Raw genomic sequence first — 12,302 nt, 5'->3', positions numbered from 1 at the left:
CACCTCAGACACACACTGTCACCTGCAAAATTGTCTACGCTTAACTTTTAGCACTATAATTCATGACCTAAAGTTGACCTGCTCTATTTGTTTTGCATTGACTCGACTAAAAACTGACATTACTCGGTTTCTTAATAGAGCTTGAGTAATATTGTCAGTTTCTGCAGATCGAAAAGGCGCTGTATATTTGCAGAGTAAAACTGTGTTTTGAGTACACACGTCATGACGAAAGTTTGAGTCAATCCTCAGTCTAGCCAGAATGGATAAACACACCATGAAGTATGCTTTTAGCCTTTGAAACAACTGTGATCCCAAAATCACCTTCAACAGTCTGAAACCCGATCCGCGTGCACCCCCCACAACGTCAAGTTGAATACCACAGCTTGACTGAGCTCGACAAATGAGACCCCACTCCGTAGGTGGGATCTGTACTTTGTCAGCAAAAAACTGGGCTGTCAAAAGTAGTGTCTCTCATCGGCTAAATACAAGTAATGCTTACTTAAAAACACAATGCGTAACAACAGTGTACGTTCATTCTTCTTTTTGGATGGGTCTCCATTAGCTTGCTTAAAGTGCATGCTGGTAAAAACTTTGGTTCACATAATTGGACATCATTTTTTTAGAGGAAGGAACAATGAGGCAGAAAATACAAGAAATACAAGACATAAAAATCGGACAAGAAGAGTCACGGAATCAAATTAAAAGTTAGCAGTAAAACTGATGCAAATCCAGATGATCAGAATGAAACATGCTGCGCTGTCAAAACAGATTTAAATGCTTTCTCGTGTCTCACTTCACTTCTTGCAGACATGGCTCCTGTTTTAAATACTGTTGTGCGCATATTTGCATTTTGGTTCTGTTTGCCTGTGTTAGTTTTTACACTGTATATATGTTTCAGGTATGCACATGAAAATTAGGCATACATCTTTTACAAAAGCATCACAGAATATCACAAAATGTAAAGGAAAAAGACAAATATGAAAACAGCTTTTTTACGAAAACGGATGTATTTTGCCAGTTGGAACCCTCTAACACTCTTTTCCCTCTAACTTTTAAAGGTCCATGTTTCTCATTTAATGACATTTCTGCTTTTAAACCTGAAAAACATTTTTTTTCTTCGTTTACAGACCAGACACCCACGCCAACACGTTTTTTAAAGAACTGTGAGGAGGTGGGCTTGTTCAGTGACCTGGACTGCTCAATTGAGCAGGAATTTTGCAAAGCCCAGGAAGAAGAGGACAGTAAACAGGTACTGGAGCAAAAAGCAAAAAAAACCTCAGACTAAAAAAAACAAAACAAAAACAGATGAGACCAAAGCCACAGAGGTTAGGTGGTTAAGAGCTCTTATCTGGAGCAATCACATGAGTAATGTCACTAACAGCGGCTCAAACTGCATGAGCTGATAACACATTTTTTTATAGACTGGAAACACGTAGACCTCATGCAACCACATTCTGCCCCTTTGTTCAAAAATGGATAGCCACAAGTCTTTATTCACCACTAATATATTTCTGCTATATTTTCTCTCTTTTATCCAAACTATACTTTGATTGTTCCCTGTCTAGTTCTCGTAATGCTGCCAGTGCCACGCTGCTTTAACCTCATCTGTCTTGTCAACAGTGACAGACAGGGCTAGCAGGTGGAGATTTGTCACCCATCACAGATGAGGACAATAGATATCAGGTTCTCCACCTGCAGCTTCAAACAGATCTTCATCTCTTAGAGGAGTCCTATTTCTCCCAGACAGACAGACCCCTGAGACATCTTTTTCAGCAGTAATCAGGAAAAAAAACCCTCACCAGACAGTCTTGTATGTGAGCAGAGTCACAAACACTGACGTTTGACAAAGAACATGATCATTTATGCATTATACATCTGCCCTGAAGCACCTTGACCTGAAACACGGGTAATAGTCAAATCACCACAAGACAGACTGCTTATCTAAGGTCTGGGAGTATATGCAGTCCATGCTGCAGCAAAGCTGCTGTCTCTGTGGTTTGGCTCTGGAGATCGTGTGTGCTCAGGTCAGCCATGTCTAGGCTGCCCAGCCTGTGTGGTTTATGGTGGGACGCTTTGCCAAGTCAGCAGGAGGCGAGTCAGAGCAAGACTCGCTGGGAGTGTAAAGCACAACAAGATAAGGAGTTAAAAATTCGAAACTTTAAGAAAACACCAAAAAGACAGTGTGAAATAGTCTTATTTCCATATCCTGCAATATACTATCATAATGGTGAAGATTAAGTAATTGTGCTGCAATGCAAAATGCTTTATGGCACTGTAAGTGTGTGAGAGATACGCGAGTGTGAGTATTCTATCACTTGCAGCTATTTTAGTATGCATATTCATAATGTGACAATTAAAAACTGTTGATAAAATAAAAATAAAGGAAATATGGTCATCAATAAACTCTCAGCTCAGCAAAGAAAAGCTTGTAGATGATACCTTACATAGTTCCTCATTACCCATTCCCACCCACTGAATGTGTGAAGTTCAAGGCCAAACGGTTGAAATGCTTATGTTGTGTTGCACTTGAAGATGCTCTTTATAGAGTCCTAAACCTCTATACTGTGCTCACTCTCCTCCTCTCTTCTCTTTACAGAACATTTCACTGCATGGCCAAGCAGGCCAAGGCCAGCACCAGCAGTCCCACTCACGGATGGGCAATCATGATACCAGCATAGTGATCCAGCAGGCCCTGCCCTCTCCTCAATCCAGCTCTGTCATAACTCAGGCTCCATCAACAAATAGACAGATAGGGTAAGCAGACCGCAGTGGCAGAAAGATGTCGTGAAACATCAGCAGCGTAAATACAAGTAACAGGTACAAACAGGTTTTATGAAACTTGCAACAGAGAGAGGCATTTTCTCTTTTCTATATGACATGAAACAGCGGTTGTTGAGCACTGCTGAGAATTGATGACAGACTGAAAAGCGCCTGACAAGCGCAGTGATCTTTGGGGATTCTCTCACCTCAAGTGTGCCCCTGTTATACTGACAGCCTCAGTCTCATCCTGGTCCCTCTGTTTCTGTGCCGGCTGTCATCCCCCCCATTGTCTCTGAGGCAATGTCAGTGTTTCATTACATTTGGAGCAGTGTGTGTGGGACTTGCGATTCGTGTTTTGCTGTTCATTCACTGTTGTCCCATAGCAGAGCATGCCAAAGAGGGTCCCGGAGGATAAGATGAAGTCATTGTTGAAGCCTAAGCCGTGACCGCTTTTACGCAGGTTTAGCATTTCATGTTCTAAAATAGTTCTTTTCACAGTATGGGAATGGCAGTTGCCTTAGAGCTCTGCTTCTCTGGTACCTTTGCAGATAGAGAAAACATATTAATTACAATGTGTGTGGGTTGCTTCTTTGTGCTTATTACTCGTATATGCACACTGTACGTAATAATTGGGGTATTGCATTGGGTATTGATTGTATAAATTTTGCCAACTCTTGCAGGGCTGTCATCTCTTTGAGTGAAACGTCTTTCCCTCTGCTGCAGTTCTGTCTTAATATGTCAGTGACATAACTGTTATAGGAAACACACACAAACATTTGTGCACCTTTTTTCCCATATGAGGACTCTCCAGTGACCTCATTCATTCCTTGTGCTTTAACTTCAGCCACCTTCAAACCTGCGCCAGGGCTTTGTTACTGTAAACCAGGCCTGTGGCAAACTTGTTAGACATTGAGATGGCTCAGAGTTAGGCCAGCCCTGTGTTGAGGCTGTCTTGTGTAGATTTACAGCTTCGGGAGCTAGTGAATATTGGATGGGAGGCCCATCACTAAGTCTGACTGACACCCCATCAGGCTCTTTGTTGAGGACAGGGATGGAATTTCAACCCCTTGGAGGAGCAGCAATCACTGCCAGTAACAGAGACGTTGTCAGGCCCGCTTCACCTGACTTTACCTGTCATTGTAAACTCTTTACCTGACTCACCACTTCACTTAGCAGCCCTTTCTGACCACAGAGCCCTTACCGGTTTGTTGAGAGAGCTGTGTTACTGTTTATTGCCGTAAAATCGCATCACTCAAAATTCAGAGACGGTATGCGATGTGGTGGTGGTTGCCAGCCACAGAAATGCACCAAAGTGCCAGCTGCAGTGATCTGTCACACATTATCTGAGGCAACCTCTGAGCAGCAGTTGTATGGTCTAAAATTGCAGATGCGTCACTTGTTTACTAGGATGGCGGAATCCTGAAACACGAATAGGATGGGAATATTCACACAGGAGAAAACTGATCTGGAAATGTTCACATCAGCAGGAAAATGGGCTGAGGAAACCCCTCCACTGAAAAGCAGAACTTCCACAGGAAGCCATTAGGGCTCACCAAAGCCTCTGTGCACAGGGTCTCTCCACAGGAACTTCCTACATAGAGACCATACTGGACACTTCACAGACTGGTGTACTCAGTCCAATACAGTCCTGATATTAGCCATATTTATTCATGTGAATTGTAGGCTTCAATATGTTTTGTTAACTGTGCTTTTGTGAAACTAGGAGCACAGTTAGGTTCCCGCTATGTAAATCTTTGTGTTTAAATTTAACCATAATAACCTAAGAGACTATTAAAAAACGGTTATCCTTGTCAAGACTGGTAAAGGTTGTGTATCTGATCATTGCAGGTCTATAAATCTTTTAGTATCAACACACTTTATGGGGCTCTGTGGTAAATATGTCTCTAAATGAGACAAAATCACCAAACAAAATCAGTTTAATCTCACTTCCATCTGCTTCTTCATTTTGTTCCTCTGCTCTGCTGAGTGCACAGCATGAGCATCCAATGAATTAGGATAACAAGTCATTTTCATTGCTCCACAATGTTTACTAAAGAGCTTTGAGGCTTGGAATCAATTAGGATTGGCTTTCCTCAAGTCCATTTACTTTAGGATTGAGCTGGGCCTGCAGCTGTGAAACCTGAGGACCTCTCTCGCTCTCGCTTTTTCTCTCCCTCCCTCAGCTCTGAGTCCTTAAAAGAGGTCTTGGGGGAGCTGCACTGACACAAACCAGTGTTAAAACCAGGCATAAGAAACAGCCAGCAGATCTTAATGTCACGGCTATCATTATCATACAAAGTGAAGCGGTGTCCAACTGTTCTGAATGCTCTCTGCTTTTCAATTATAAACATCTGGTGCTGAGTTATGTCAGAGTTAAATGCGTTGGACATTACTAGTCAACCATGTGAGATACAACATTCTGTGAAAACCTCAGCCTTTTCACTTGTAAGTGGAGCTCGCTGGGTGGATGGGTGTGGGCACAAGGCATTAAAAAATGACATTCTTCTATTTTGGCTTCACAAAGGAATTCAGCCCGATTGTTTCCATTACATAGCACAATCAACCTGAATGCATCTGGGCTACGGGAATACAGTACAGATGTGGCAGATTTCATCATCAGTTGATGATAATTTGATAGTTAAGTACCGCTTTCAACTATTATTTTTTTGTTAAATGTACAGTGCAGATGTCTAAACCTACTAAAGTGTTAAAGACTATTTGAACTTATGAGATGCAACCCTCAAAACCACTAACTGCTGATGTCAGGCAGTGTTGGTTTTTCACCATTTAACCAAAAAGTTTTTCAATTTATCTTCAATAACAAAAATAGAACTTTGTCTCATTTTGTTTTTGTACAAATGTGAGATTAACCACATTCACTTTAAAGCAGCTCTTTCTATGCGGAGAGTCTATTCGCTTTTATAGATTGTGGATTTATCTTTAAACCTATACATCTATCATTTGCGGTGTCCCACCCTGGGCGTACTGTGTGCAACTTGTAAGTTTGGCTGTCACATTGTGCACAGGTTTGAAGGAAGTCAATTTGTGGTTGTGTTTCCCATGCTGCTTTAAATGCACAATATTTTTCACACCTTCAGCACCCTTCTACTTGTGGTCCTTGTTTTTGCCTTTAAGGGAAGTAGCAGAAATAGATGTTGGTCTTCATGCCTTCTTAACAGCAAGGTTTCATGCAAAGTGTAGAGTGATATTAACTTCCTGTGTTTTTGCAAAGAGATTTGCTAGTGTGCTGATTGATCATGAAGGACCACTGGGTAGAAGATTTGCTTTTAATAGATTGAATTGTAGCAATTCGATGTATTAAATTCTATGAGTGTCTGTGACAAAGTACATTTGCATTTCTATTTAATTGCAAAAGCTTGCGATCATCCTATTAATCCACGATCATTGTCAGATATTATAGCTAGTGATCACTTATTAAGAACAGATGTTCACGTCTAAACACAATGTGTACATGCTCTTTTACATTACGTGTAATCTGATACTCACTACTTCATCGAGTTGTTTAAAATAGCACCGCTGTCCTACTATACTGAATTAATATTGATACAGTGGTGTCGATAGGTGGTTCATGATACACGCTGCATATTGTATAGATTGCATAATACCTCTTTCCATGCCTGTAATAACCCAGTGGTGCTGCCTTCTAAGTGCACTGCACTGGTGCATGAGCATAGAGAGAAAGGATGTTATGGGCTGTTTATGGATAAAGTTTGACCTCATGAACTTTACAATTTAAACAAGATGTCTTTTATTATTGTTTATGATTAGATTGCATTCACAAAGTTGTGATAAGGAGGGAGGTCCATCCTGAGTGTACGAGTGTGTGACCTCTACAGAAAGCTTAAGTTGCCCCCGTGCTCGAACTTGACAAATGTTAGTTCTCCACAAAAAAATGTGGCTATTGGCTCTGAATAAATTGTAGAGCTAATCCAAATAGAAAAGGAAGGAGGTAGACAGAAGAGAAAACTGGTAAGCAACGGTACAGACGAATAAAGCTCAAACTATGTAATCAATTAAAAAAATAGTGAAAAGACAAAAAGAAAGAGAGAGAAAGCAGGATGTACATCTGACCTGAATTAAGATGAGCTCATTGTGTACTGCACTGGGTTTAATAGTGCGTTTTTAGAGGAACGCCCAGACTCTGTTCCCTCTCATTCCAGCGGGTCTGTGTCATCCCTGCCCTGGGGCCACCACACATGCAGGCTCCTGCACAAGCAACTCACACACAGGGATGTGCCTCAGAGCTCTGGGGAGCACAGGGATCACAATGTAGGGAAGTGTGGAAAAGAGGGATCAGAGGTGGACAGAGTAGAGGAAGAATGGGATCAGAGGTGGATGGAGGAGCGGAAGAAGGTATTAGGAGGTATAGCTGGTGGAGAGGAAACGACAGATCATGGGGGTAAAGGAGAGAGAGTGAAGAGTGGCATCAGATGGTGAGGATGTTGCTGGATGGTGGCTAAACAGGTAGTGGAGAAGATGTGTATACAGAATGAGAGGAAAAGATAGAAGCATGAAGAACATGGCATCAGAAGAACGTGGGTGTGGGAAAAATGTATGGAGATTCTGAAAGAGAAGGGAAGATGGAAAGCTGAATGAGAGATGAGACTGACAGAAGACAGGAATCAGGTGGCAGGGTGACAGGAGCCTAAGTTGGCTTCACAGCAAAGGCATAAACATGTTAATAAATAGTGAAGTTTTAGTAGATGAAAAGGGAGAAAGATGAACTATCTCTGAAAGTGAAAGGGGCTGTTTATGCCAAATGTTACAGCACCAGTCAGGTGCTGCTGACAGATCCCGGGGTAGCTTGTAACAAGATGACATATTAGCTGCTGAAGAGTTTTTCCGATTCACCGCCGATATGAATGCACTGACATGCTTTCGTTTAAAATGAAAGCCAACCCATCTTTGCTTTCCTCAGCCAAGAGCATCTGATGATTCAAAACAGTATCATATTTGGTGAATAAATACCGCAACACTTACACTAATTTGCTCCAGAGTGTCATTCCCCACCATTCCTAAACTGTGCTTTGGCATGCCTTAACTCGGCTTGAGGCACCCTAATGTGAGGACACCCCAGCCCAGATCCATTCCAGTGAAGCACCCTCCCAGCATCCATCCCTGCTCTAGAGCGCTAATAAAAGTCAGCCTGTGTCGTAACCCATTATAGCTGATTTATTTGATCAGATTCGTATTATTTCCTCAGTCCAAACCCCATGGCACTCTCCTCCCACCAGTGATTAAAGGCAGTAAATCAGGGGCAGGTCCTGTGTAGTGTTTACTCAGAGAGCCAGGCAGCTGCAAGCTGTTTGAGGCCCTTGTTTCTCCCGGTATTTACCTCTGTTCCCATGGTGACTGCACCACCATCTCCCAAACGTCTGGAACTTGGCCCTGGGCTGTTTTGGTTACGTTCAAAAGTTTTTAGCTGCTGTGTCTACCCAGAGCTTGCAGTGACTTCACCCAGCGAGGAGTGAGTGCAGTGATGCTGGACTGAGTTGAGGAGGGAAAGAGAGGGAAAAGTGAGAGGAGGATGGGAGGGAGGGACAAAATCTGGGGGTAGGCAGGCACAGGGTGGGGGGAGGGTGAAAAACCAAGAGCATTACATCATTGCTGGAGCCGAGTCAGAAAGGGAAGGATATGAGTCAGTGGACTCTCTCTCTCCCTCTCTCTGTTGGATGGCAGCCAACCCCCTTGTGTATAAGTCCCCAGTACTTGAGTTGGAGTTGGGACTGTTGGGATTGGGACAGTAAAGCACAGTGTGTCTACAAAATTTGTAGATTACACCAAGTAGATCAGGGGGACTCGGGTTTAGGCGTGGACACCATGAGGGGTCTGTGGTGTAAAAAAAAATATCATAATGATGTGGACAATTAGAAATAAGAGAGCAAAAGAAAAAGTAAAATTGGCATAAAGAGGGATGAAACTCTACTAATGATGTCATGGTGGAGTGAAGATGGGTGGGTTTGGGCGGCGGCGGCGGTTCTTGGGCGGGGATTGTGGAGGAGAGCTGGGCTGAGAGCGAAGCACTCAGTAATGTGAGAGCGCAGGGTCAGAACTGCAGAGTGTCTACCTGCTCTCCCCTGGGGCCCACAGCCCAGGCTATTATCAGTCCCCTCAGTGGAGCCGAGCCTGTCATTATTCACTCACACACACACACACACACACACACACACACACACACACACACACACAGACACACGCATATGTTCACACGCAGCTTAATGAACAGTCGCACACTCACATATGCACTTATTCACATATAAACACTTTGAGCAGGAGGATGTAAATACACAAAGCAGGAGGGAGCATGAAATAAAGAAAGTTTCTTATTTAACTCTTTATACTGTATGTGATTAGTGCCTTACTGACAGTGTACGATAGTGCTATATTAAAATGCATTATTTTGTAGAGTATAGTATTTATCAGAGTGAAAAAAAGAAGAAATGGTTTAGTCTGTAAAATGCACGGGAAAAGGAAAGAGTGACATAATACTACATATTAAGAGTTCATCAGAAGCAGGAAATCTTTCATTTTAAGTTGCTGGAAAAAGCTAGAAAAACAAGTTCAGCCTTTTTTCAGAACTATTGCTGAGGCGCTTTCTGTCAGTCAACCAATCAATCTACATTTCAATGGTACCAACACTGTAATGCATAACAAAAGTAGCCATCGTGTTCACTTCAACAAGTAAGTTATATTTGTTTCTTCTAGATTCTTGGATTCACCGTTAGTGGCTTTTTGCTGGCTGTCTGAAATGTCTTTATTTATCAGCAGAGTCAGCACAAAGCTCGGGTTAATCCCTTGAGGAAGTGCTGTCAGATGTTAGTGTTGTTTTTTCTTCCCGGTGGACAAGCAGGTTGTGTTTTGGTGAGTGTGGTCGTGATGGACAGAGCGTTCGTCTAACAGACAGGCGCAGAAGTTACGGCCTTCAAAAGGAGCCTTTATTCTCTGTGTCACAGAGCCTGTGTGTTTGTGTGTGTTTTTAATGTTGTTGTTTATTATGTGGCTGCCAGGATTAAGGATGAAGTATGACTGAAATAGGGCTAATTAATAAAAAATAAACATATAAAGCTTATTCTTCTTACAAAATACTGTTTGTTTAAATTAGTAGAATAGCACACATGATACACGTGGGAAACGAAAGCAAATAATGTGACAGTTTTAGAACAAAAATACTTTAAATGAGCCAGTTTTGTTTAGCTAATTGACACATCGTAATGAGATACAGACGTGCTTCAAGTTAACATTCGTTTTTACTTCAGTGTGTTGCAAAAATCTGTTGAGAAAACTTCACTCTGCGTCTGAATGAAAAATGGAGTCATCACGTAGTTATGAAAAAATGATGTAGTCTTCATCTACATAACCAACAGCATGTACCAGCATGCGACTGTTCATCCTTCTGAATGCTGGCAGAGTCTAAACACTGAGGGAAACTGTTGATGCAGCTACACTGCATACCTCATTGTACTTTCATGAGTTTTCCCATGTGGAAATGTTTGAATTCGCTGTGTTGCTCAAATGTCATACGCGCTGTTAAATGAGTGTGATTGTGATAAATTGGGATGTTATGCTGGCATGACACGTCGTCAGGATGGTAATAGTCCTGTGTGTGTGTGCAGCAATCTAAAATGTCTGGAGCATAAATGCACATATTTAGGTCTGGAAAAATACAGGTATTTATTCAGGTGGTGGAACGTTTGCCCTGTTACCCCCCCCCCTCCATTAGGCCATCACTCCTTCACCACTCACTATTACCGTAATCCAGGCTGTGATGTGGTGAATTGATTATGTTAACCCGTTGAACACAGCTAACCTAAATGCTTCTTGTTTGCTGTAATTTCTTAACGCTTGGAGGAAATGGAGCTTAAATAGCTGGTGAGTGGCAGCGCAGATAACTGGAGATTTATTGATTCTTCTGATGCAAGTTGTTGAAGAATCGTGCGGTGAATGCTGCTTTTAGATGTAAGAACTGAATAATTACTGCATTCATGCGGGTGTAGCAGCACCTTGCAGCTGGGAATTGTTGTTCTTAGAAGCAGGGATTTGGTGACAGTTGTATAAATGATGTCACCGAGCGCAGATGTATTGGTCTGGGTATTTGTATGGCCAAGGCCTTGAGCCAGTGACTGAGACAGGACTGCTGTCAATAGTTTAAGCTTAGCCTGGGCCTCTGTACATGTGATTTATTGATGTGGCCGAGAGTGTGGATAAGCCCGTTGGTCCGCCCGCTCTTGTGGTCACTGAAAGAGATTTTCCCCACAGGGCTTCCATTGCTTTAGCAGTTTCTAAATATGATTCTCATCATGCTCATCTCATGTGGTTGTTATGACAAATATTAGTCATTTATCATCACCAAAATCATTATTCATCCATTGTTTTTGGATATACTTTACAAAAGTAAAGTACATCCAAAAAACTCATGAGATGATTGAAGTGCAGCATGCGCACAGGCTCACTAATGTTTTTTGGGGGGTGGTTCTGTTCTGAGATTGTGGCTGTAGAAGAAGAGCGAACTAAAAAAAGAACGAGCTTGCGGAAAGCATTTCCTCTGAAATAACACACACGTAAAATGTTACATTTACTTTAACGTGTATGAATAGATTTCCTAAGTCATCCCACTTTGTAGAATTACGATAATACAATAGTTTTCTTTTAGCGTGCTTTCGGCTCAGGACTTTCCGAGAACATGGGGCAGCAGCCAACTTGCATGTTTGGAAAGTGATTACACTTTTAACCAGAAATACGAAAAATGAAAGCAATTCATTGCATTCAGAGACTCTGAATGTTTTGATATAAGCACCAACATTTCTCTCAGTATCTATGACAAAATCAGCTCTTTAGTCTAAAGGAGAAACTTGGTGAAGTTTTTTCTTTATTATTGTCAACGGAGCCACAGACCCTTAGTTTTTATAAGCACATTAGTGAGTCACATCAGGTGACAGCAAAATACCTAATCCTCTAAATTGCGATTGACAGAAGTCCCCCGTATTTTTTATACTATTATTATATTATGTAGTAATGGAAGTGAATATTCGTGCACTGTTTTTGATGTTCCTGTCCTCAGAGTGAATGAGCTTCAAACCAGAGGAATTGAGTATAAAAGTTAGACATGATCACCAACCGTATCAGTGGGTAATCAAATTCCCTTTACCAGCTGTAGTTTTTAAACATACAGTTTTTAAACTCGCAAAGGTGACTTAAGCTACTGAGCACTTACAGGTTTTTTTTCCTCTTGTCGTGCATGTTTTCACTTGCCGTCTTTCCTGCCTTTGTATATTATAGTAATAATTTATTTCAGCACTTAATTTCTAGGAAATATATAAACAGTGAGTCCTTTATATCACACTATAATGTATAATACAATTATTCATACACTAAAAGTACAGAAAGATAAAATTAACTGAGAATTAAACTTTTTTGTGTGTAAAAAAAAGAAGAAGTTAGTAAATGGCGATTAATATACTAAAAAGGGATTTTATACTACATTATCACTTCTTTCTTTATTATATGCTTATACATTAATTGAG

General features: G+C 41.4%; 1 protein-coding gene across 8 annotated transcripts in view; it reads left to right on the top strand.

Annotated features, from left to right (window-relative positions):
• Positions 1 to 12,302, top strand: part of creb5b (cAMP responsive element binding protein 5b) — a 43,238-nt gene that overhangs the window by 12,114 nt on the left and 18,822 nt on the right. For all 8 annotated transcript variants that reach the window (XM_005472446.4, XM_005472445.4, XM_003454377.5 and 5 more), the window contains 2 exons: positions 1,128 to 1,249; positions 2,597 to 2,754. In XM_005472446.4, the coding sequence (XP_005472503.1) occupies positions 1,128 to 1,249; positions 2,597 to 2,754 (280 nt within the window). The remainder of the gene's footprint in view (positions 1 to 1,127; positions 1,250 to 2,596; positions 2,755 to 12,302) is intronic.

Source organism: Oreochromis niloticus, linkage group LG11 (genome assembly GCF_001858045.2).
Source record: "Oreochromis niloticus isolate F11D_XX linkage group LG11, O_niloticus_UMD_NMBU, whole genome shotgun sequence".
NCBI lineage: Eukaryota > Metazoa > Chordata > Actinopteri > Cichliformes > Cichlidae > Oreochromis > Oreochromis niloticus.
This window is presented reverse-complemented; position numbering and strand designations above follow the sequence as displayed.